Genomic DNA, 9,886 nt, shown 5'->3' with positions numbered 1-9,886 from the left:
TATGGTGCCCTGATAGTGGAAACAAATCCTCTATGTACTCTACCATGCCTCTGCAAATGCACAGAAGGTCCTAAGGGGTGACCATGCAGTGGTGCTATGTGAGGGCTTCTCACCCACTTCTGGGAAATGATGCATTCACTATAGTATCACTCCCGCCCCACTTTGAAATCAGGCACCTCCATCTATTTCTACTCTCCAAAGGGGGTTGTAGGCAGCATGCACATCCCCATACACTTGCCTCCAACCCTTCACATTGAGGGAAGATAATAGGTTCCGCATCACCATGCCTCTCCATCCTCAGCTGTCTCAGCCAGCTTCCAGGCCACTAATGATTGGCTTGTCTAGGATGTAAACAGGGCTTCATTGTCCTACACCTCAGAGACAGCAACAAAGGAAAAGTAGAACTGAATATATGATGAGGTATCTCTGATGTTATATCTGCACTTCCCAACTGCTGTAGAAGCAGCAAGACCATTGTTATTACTGATCAGAGGGGCCTTCAAAAACCTGGTTCTGCAAAGATGGACATCAATGAGAAGAAGCCTAATAGTATCGAGTAGCGATGCAACACTCTTCCCAAAGAACAATCATTTTCTTCTCATAATTATTGTGAATGTCATACTTCTCAGTGACGTGAATGCCTGGTGTTTATACATGAAGTCTATGTTTACATATAATAAAATAGAATGTCCTTTATGAAATTGATCAACTGCAGACTTGGCTCACCCCTTTTCTTAATGGAAAGGCAAGGAGCGACTTGATATAACATCATCAAATACTTCCAAAACAGGGAAAATGCAGACTGTTGTAAGATGTGCAAATGAACTGTGAGAAACAGTAGTTTCAACACACAGAAAGTCAAAGTCCCTTTAACTGATACAGTTGCCCAAAAAAAACTGTATCTGCTAAAGAAACTGTTGATGACCTTGAAATAACAATCTCTTGATAGGGAAGAATCACTCAAGATATTTATATTTTATAGCACTCTTAATGGGTACTGGATGGTTACCGAGCAGTCATAATTACCGCCATCAGCAAGACCTTTGCCAGTGAAGAACCAGTACATGTAATGACCCAGGCCCTGACTGTCCGCATTGTTTACTGCCACTCTGTCACAGAATACTTCCATAATGCCTAGATGCCAGCACCACAACAGTTCAAACCTTGTCTGAGGTATAATCCATCAGCTTTAGGGTCCTGTTGGCTTTTCTCTTCCATTATTAATATGTCTTCAAAAGTGAAAATGATCTACAGCTCATTTATTCGGCTACAAAGAAAAGGAAGAATATATGAACTAAACTGTACTTTTCCCAAATGATGCATGTGAACTGGGTTAAACAGCATTATTGGACTCCCAGATGCTGCCCTGAATGTATTACATTCTACATCACTATGGCCCGGATAAGAGGGTTTTTTTTCCTAAAAACTATACAAACTGATAAGATCTGACTAACCATAGCCTTGAGGAAATTCCTTTTGTTGTGGAGGTTTTTCAGGCCTTATTAGTACCTGTCAGTGATGCCTCTGAATTTCAAAGCCCGCTGCCACACTGAAAATGCAGGCAGTTTTTATATGACAGCAACAGATTGAAAGAACTTATTCAAACAGCTGGCATCATATCCATTTATTTGTTCTCCAGCTCCAGCACAGTACCAGAAAAATACAGCAACCATTGTTACTTCACTGTCAAACAGAGAATCCAGAGTGACTGGCAAATATGGCAGGAAGGTACAAAGATCTCCTAACATTTCAGTGAGACCTTTGAACTTTGTAACACATACAGTCTAATCCTGGTGTCCCATTTTAGAGCAAATTTAGGAAGTCCTTTAAACCTTAATAAATTCATGTACCAAAAATAAGCTAGTTAACCTAGTTTCCACTGTAGAAAGAGTGGGCACAGAAACACTGTGTTCACAATTCAGAAGATACCTCTGTTTGACCATCAGCAGCTGCTGTTACCACAAGGAGCCATAAGGAACCATGCCAGGCTCCAAATTCAGCTTTTCCCAGAAAATATAAGTTGGAGATTTGGGGTGTCTTCTTGACAACATATTCTTTTTTTTGGGGGGGGGGGCAGCATACCAAGCATGTTACAGAAGTGATGGAACAGAAACAAAATATCAAGACAGTAGTGAAGTTGCCACTGTAACCTAAACAAAATTTCTGGATGTTCTAATTGACAATAACCTGAAATTTGTCCAACATATATTTCAAGCCATTAAAAAACACTCCAGAAATGTGGCTTCCGCTACAGAACCAAACATTACCTGACAGATGATGCAAGACAAACTCTCTGGCATCTGCCTACTTTTGTCCACCCCTATTTACCTATTCTTACTAACCTAAATACTACACTTAAAGCTAAACCTTCCACCTGTTACAATAAAGTAGCCAAATTTGATGCAACCTTACATATAGGACTCAACACTAAATAGTCCTGAGACAACTAAACTCTCTTAAGCTGCACAACTATTTAACAAACTCATATCTTATTAGTACACACAACTCTTTGCATGTACCATACAAATGTCCAGTATAAAATATACCCTGCACCACTACTCTAGTGTAGAGACCTTTTCTCAACCAATAAGCTCTTAATAATCACAACAAAGTTTAATAATTTATTAGACAAGTCATTATACTCCCACTGCATATCTAAACTCCGGACCACCATCCCAACATATTTAAAACAGACCGTGAAAGTTTCTCCAGGAAAGATTAGGTTTCAACAGGCCCAGGGAAGATCCAAGAAACTTTTAATTCGCTTTCTATAAATACAATCCTATAGAGACGAAGTTTTCACATTTTCATAATTATTGCCAGAAAGCTGTTTCAGACAAGTGGATTATACAATCAATCAATCGATAAATAAATCTAATTCAAGAGTCACCCTGCAGACTTTTCATAGAACACTAAGCCATGGCTAAGTCCAAAAATAAACCCTATGGGCACTAGAAAAGAATAAAATGTAGTGCATAGTCAGCCAACAAGAAACCAGAAACCTTTACTCAAGGTTCTTGCTTTGCAAAACAAAGGCAATGAATAGGGCCATGTGCTGGATGTTTCAGAAATAAGATTTATTTAAAGAAAAGAAAATAAATGTCACACATTAGCACATAATAATATTGTATGTTAGCCCAGAATAATTGCTTTTCTTAATAAACTCCAAATCTTGGATGGCAGCATTAGATATGGAGGATGTACACCTGCACTTTTTAGTTCTAACACAAAAAGCTGACAACTAATGTTTCAAATTACAGCTAGGGTAGCCACTTACGTTTCTCAAGATTCAGGAACATTTCCTACAAAATACTGCAAAATTCGCTCATTTATAAATTAAATTAGAGCAGTAACATTCGCCTTATAGACAGTACGGCTTTTGCTATTGCACTGAATCCTACAGATAAAAAAGATACAGTAATGTCATGTCTACTCTGCTAGCATATAGGGACTATGTTCCATGTATCCCATGGCTGATTAGCTGAAGGGGTACCTGCTGGACATGCACTGAGGAGGTTGGGTATTTCTATCTTTGAGGGAGAGGTGGAATAAGGCCATATTATGCAGCAATCTCTTGCAGGAGGGCAGTGGCATTTTGGGATGGTTCTGGTGCCTTGGTTCAGCTCACCAAACCATGAATGCAGTAACCTTCCTCATCAAATGCAGAGCAGCATGCATTTGGAGGCATAATGGCAACACATGGTGATGTGGGTCAAATGTCTCCACCCAAGATGAGAGGGCTAGAGGCTTAAAAGGAAAACATCCGGATTGCTAGCATGCCAGTGAGGGGAAAAGCACTCTTATGGCTGTCTTGTGTTGGACCTTCCAGAACTATAGAAGGATCCATGGTCAGCAGGCACGAAACAAAGAAAGTATATGAAAACAAAACACAGCAAATTCATTTGGACCATCAGCCAGCACATTCACTATATAAGGATGTCATGACCAGCTGAGAATAGCTGTGGAACCACAATTCATTATTCAGGTAGTCTATCTTTGATGTAAAGAAAAATTTCTAGCAAACTCCTCATGCAGAACCTGAACACTTCAGCATTTAGAAAAGTAATAGATCAGCAGAAGGGTTTACAGATGTATCTCTTTCTACCAAAACTCACTCTTTGAACTCCATCACCCTGTACCTTCTACATCATTAGACATAAAATACTAATGCTTTCTTCTTCCTGTGGACTCATGTCCTGTACTGAGACTTCCCATCTTTCTCCATGTCTCTCAGAGTAAAAGACAAATGCAAAGGAGATGTGGCAAACTTAATCTTACAGTACCTGTATGATACAGACACCCACAGTTTAAGTAGGACGCATAACTCATTCAAATCACTGTTCACCTAGTAGGAGGCATTACATCAGTAGTTTCAGAAAGCTATAATTATTTTGTTACTTATAACTCAGATGCTGGGTAACAGTAAGGGGAGATGTGCAATTCAACAAGGAGGAATGTGGGGTGGAGCAGGAAACACTTACATGGGGGTACACAAGTATGTCCAGAAAAAGCTTGGTTTAGGTATATTTTATTTTAGATTTTGATTTATGTTGTTGATTTGCATTGCTTGCTGTTACTATGGTTTGACTTGTTTTACCAGCTTGAAAACCTGGTGACATTTATTCAATTTTCTGCGTATTTTAGATTGATATGTGCCAAGATAACACTAATACTGGAGTCTTCATGAGGCATTCACATAGCTGCTTCTTTGCAGCACGCTTAAAATTACTCAGTTTGCATGCTTGGTGTAGTTCACATTTTATATCATATAATTCAACTTTTCCTGTATATTATTCATTTAGTGAGAAAAGCTTAAAGCAACTCATCAGAAAAAAAATCCAACATGCCAAAACAGAAAAGTGTCCCCTTGGGCAGCTGACAGTCAACTGACCTCAAATTATTTCTTATTTCAAGACTACTAATTTAGTTGAACCTTCTTTGTAAGACTGACTTGCCTTATTCCTCAATGGAAGTACATATTTCTTCAGTTTCATCACATCACTGTTTGCTCATGTGCCAACTGACATACCAGTTAAGGCTTTCTGAAAGGCGTGCTCTATCTGAGCCTACCTCAGCACATTCATTTCCCTATTTGGTCCTTGAATTACCTGACAGAAAATGTGACACTGCCACTGTCTGTGTAGATTTGCTCTCCTCAACACTCTAGTTTATGTTGCAATAACGTCTTCAAGAAAGTTACCTAAGTTACAAACCTTAGTTAATATTATAAAATGTTTCACAATGACACGGTAGAGAACATTTTGATGTTTTATATCTAAATTGTATCAGATCTCTCTCTCTGACCCAACTAATACACCTGCCAGCGTTTTCCAGAACAAGAAAATAAGGACAAAATGTTGCTCCACGTTCTTGGTCCATTCAACACCCTATATATTATGTACACTGAACCAAAGACACCAGAAAGAAATGACCGACTTTATTCCCTTTACAAAAGGAAAACAATGCCTAAGTGTGACGAAACACTGTCAAACTGCTTTGCTTAGCATATTGTCTTTTTCTATAACACATAACAACAAAACAATAAACAACATCAGTCCTGACAGAGTATATTCTTCCAAAAGAGCTGTCACTTCTTCTGCATTTTTATAAAAAATATTTCAGCTAATGAGATAAGTGAGACTGTATCCTTGTTTAACGTGCACACGTTTATCAATCAATACAAGTTAGATGTTCGGTGTAAAAGCAGGGCAGGATTAAAAAAGGCAACATAACAGGGGCCGTCTGCAGTTTTTCACTTCCAACAGTCTATAAATTTCTTAAGACTATGATCTCTGGTGTCTGTTGTTTATGTTCTAACATAAGTCTACAGCATAACAGCACTGACATGTGCTCAACAGACTTTAAATTCCTTTCTTACATCAGACAGGTGCTTATGAGTGTTTCTTTTACCAGACTTTTGAATGTAATGGTGGCATTCCATGTACTAAAAGGCTATTTTAGAGCACCACATAGTACAAACACATTAGTCTTTAAAGTAAGAGTCATGGTATAATATCAATATACTACATTTGGGTATGAGTTATGTTGGAACTTCCTTATGATTGGTTTTGAGGTTTGGTCACTTGGGCTTCAGCCTCATGACCAAGTCACTCCAGCAGTCAGTATATCCTAGGATAACCCACACTTGTACATTGTATGATGCTATAATATTCTGGAATAAGTACAAAAATGAGATATGGATATCTTCATGAATGAGATGTTTCATATGGTGAATGACAGAAGAGGAAGATAGAGTTCTTACTGAAATACATGATGGAAGGCTAAAGAGTGTTCTCTTTTTACTAGGTCAGTGATAAAGAAAAAAGTTCATATAAGCACAGATTTAGCACAGTGACATGAATTATGGACTGCAAGGTACGACACACTGTGTAAAAAAAAACGAGTATGGTCGGTCATTATTACAATTAACACAATGCCATAGCATTTGATACTTATTAATGTCCTTGGGATGGAGATTTTATTGTTTGTCTGAAGAGCCATTACACTTCCTGTTGTCACAGGTGGGGATACCTGAGTTCTGTAAATTAGAAACCCCAACTTACTCGAGTGGTCCTGTCTCACAAAATACCTAGAAGGAGCTGACAATTGAAAGAAACAATGTAAATGTGCATTTACATATATTATAAAACCTGGGGAATCTTTAGCAGTAAGACATGAAAGATTGCATCTTATTTGTTAATAATATATCTCCTTCTATGACCTGAAGCAGAAGGTGAAGGCATTTTGAAATTCCTTAAGGATGAAAGTATTATAGACAAGTACACTGATAACTGTCATACAGTGGATTATTTTCTTATATTATTTGTGTATGCCTATACTAGACACACTGATATGATAATATAATACCATCAAATCTCTAGAAGCTACATAGCAAAGTGAAAACAAAAGCAAAAATAAAAAATGCATTTTTTCATTTGTGTCCTTGTTAAGAAATGGAGTCAGTTAGGTGAATGCTGACCTGCAGAAACATCATCTCTACAGACTAAAATTATACCATGATGTGTGCATGTTACATCAGATCATTAAAAAAATATTATTACTATTCATGGGTGTTTTTAGAACTTGCACTTACTAAAATAGTACATCTGTAATGATCATTGGCTTCAAAACTCATGGAATACAGCCAGGAATTTGGATTTTCTGAGTAACTCTATTTTAAGTGATCCTTTATAACTAACTTTTGTTTTTATATTGGCTACATCATGGCTGTTACTGGCCATAGTCCATTGCTCCAATGCGTAATGCTTTGCTACATAAACAGCTTTATTCAGAATGAAGAGGGTGGAATTTCATTCGACGTCAGAAATCTCTTCAGTGTATGGACAAATGTGTTCACATAAATAAGAACAGCTTTATATTTTTTATTCCATATCCATGAATATATCAGCTTTCAAATGTTTACAGAAAATACCCCACCCTGGAAAATTTTAAAAGAATGTAAAATATTAACTGAGTTCCTTTATTCTAATTTTTGATGAAGCAAAGCTCCGTCTTTTGCCCTGTACAGAATTTCTTAAATAGGTCTTGTGTTGCAAAGTTAAAAGTGAAATTATTTACAGTTGTGTCTTTTGGAATAAGTAACACGGCAGTTCACATAAATCTCAGGCTACTGTATACTTCTATTCCAAATCATAATGTCAGTCCTACTTGGGTTTGCTGTTGTTTTTACAATAACTGCACATTGACCTATATATAATAACTCCACATTGACCTATATATAAATCTAAAGTGCAATTACTGCATTCATGCTAAACATCACTGTATAATGTGATTGTGTTTATATTCTCCTTGCTTCTGTACATTTTTGATTATATCAGTTATTTCCTAGCCAACTCTCTGTTTTCAGTGGTAGAATAACTTGTCATCTGCTGTTCGTTACATAAAGCTAGATATATTTCTAAAACATTATTACAGACCGCACAGCTAATAGGATGCAGAAAGCATTCCAATAAGATCCACTGTTTTATACTTTGGGAATCCACTTCTAAATTATTTTTACATATGAGTATAGTTCTCAAATTAAGTGTTGAGGATAATTTGCATTATTAATTATTGACTAGAAATGCATGAGACAGATGGTCTACTGCTCTGTTTATAAGAGACAAGCACTCTTTTCATATGTCTACAGCACAATGAAACATGATAATCATCAATAAATCATGATAACTTGATAAACACGAAACAATATTTACATAATCTATACTACAATGTATATTCTCAGTATGAATACAGGCATACAAATATTCAGGTACACAAATGTGTGTGTGTGTGTGTGTGTGTGTGTGCGTGCGCGCGCTGACCTATATATCTTTATCTATACCTACTTGTAGACACATGCACACATGTACATGTGTACATTTATATATATATATATATATATATATATATATATATATATATATATATATATATACACACACACACACACACACTCACACACACACACACACACATCACACCATATATTACTAAATAATTCATAAATGAGAACATACATAACAATGAAATAAGTGAATTGTGAAATGCCTGAAGATCGTTAGGATGTGAAGCAAATGAATATAAAATCATGTACCATATGTAGCACTGTAGTACATTCAATATTGAACAGATCAGTCTATCTAAAAATTTCCCCAGTGTATACATCCATCTATATCCACATTTATGCTTGTCTGCATGCCTGTTTGAATATTCATTTCTTACCATCAGTTCTTCTCTCTGGTAGAATATCTACATCAAGAAGAAAGGTGATGACATGAGTTATTTTGACTCCGTGGATTAATGTTGTTTCTTCAGAACATCTCCTTCACAGAAATGTGGATGAATTATTACATCCACAGATACAGAACCATAGCTACACTAGAGCATTTGAGAATAATGTTAACAAATATTTCCATAAATGTTTAATATTTGTAGGTATTTACAGCATAATGAAATTTCTTACCTTTATTATGTCTAATAGCTGCAGTAACATAGGCAGTGCTATAATAAAATAAAATTAGTAACACTCCCATATGCATCTTATTCTCCAAGGTCTAGTTCTAGATTAAAAAAAAAATTTGTGCTGTCCTCAGTCAAACAGAATCCAGGCTAGACTAAGCAGAAGGCAGCTGTCTTTTCCTCCCAGACTGAGTGAAGTTCTGCAATATCTCCTACTGACTTTGTTTTCCCTGTGGCATCTGGAATGAGTCAGAATGCACGTGAGGTTTCTGGCAAAGGTTGCAACAAAATAGTTTTAGTCACCATGTTCTGTACAGAGTTTGGTAATTCTCAAGAGCTTGTAATATTAAATGAACAATATCTAGTTCTGTGTTTTAAAACAGTTCTAATGACACTGGCTTTTGCATGTCACCAGATGTCAGTATGTCAACAACAGACTCAGTAAAATACAATGCTTATTTCATATTTGAAAAGTTTCTCTGGTTTGGCAAAACACATGAAAAAAGTGCTTATGGTTAAGGGACACTGACTTTCAAAAAGTTAAGGAGTAACAACTATGGTGTGTTCATTATGTATCTTTATAAAGGAATTGTATATTAAACACAAACTGTCATAAAAAAAATGATTATATTTTTGGGGGGGGGGGTCAGGTTGCTAGTTATCACCTCCTGTGGGTTTCAGAACAAAAGACAGATGCAATAACGGCATAAGTGACAGATATAAAAATGTTATTTGTACTACAGTTAGAAAACCTATTCTGCAAAAACATGCTGAGCAGACATAAGTTCCTTTCTTATTAGCCTGACAGATGTACAATTCCACAGCTAAAGTCATTTTTCACTCATTTGTCTGCTACTTTCTCCACTCTCACCCCTTCTTCCATTCGGAACATGTTTCACTGAGCTCCCCAGTTGTGAATGATTTTACT

General features: G+C 36.6%; 1 protein-coding gene across 1 annotated transcript in view; it reads right to left on the bottom strand.

Annotated features, from left to right (window-relative positions):
- The window catches only part of LOC122815258 (protein FAM180A-like), a 365,897-nt gene extending 356,742 nt beyond the window's left edge, over nucleotides 1-9,155 (bottom strand). The window contains exon 1 of the mRNA XM_044087609.1: nucleotides 8,963-9,155. Within this exon, the coding sequence (XP_043943544.1) occupies nucleotides 8,963-9,038 (76 nt within the window). The 5' untranslated portion in view covers nucleotides 9,039-9,155. The remainder of the gene's footprint in view (nucleotides 1-8,962) is intronic.
- Nucleotides 9,156-9,886: the final 731 nt, after the last annotated feature.

Source organism: Protopterus annectens, chromosome 11.part0, assembly GCF_019279795.1.
Source record: "Protopterus annectens isolate FY-2018-M chromosome 11.part0, PAN1.0, whole genome shotgun sequence".
Classification (NCBI taxonomy): Eukaryota; Metazoa; Chordata; order Ceratodontiformes; family Protopteridae; genus Protopterus; species Protopterus annectens.
Note: the sequence above shows the minus strand (reverse complement) of the source record. Positions and strands in the feature narration are given on the sequence as shown.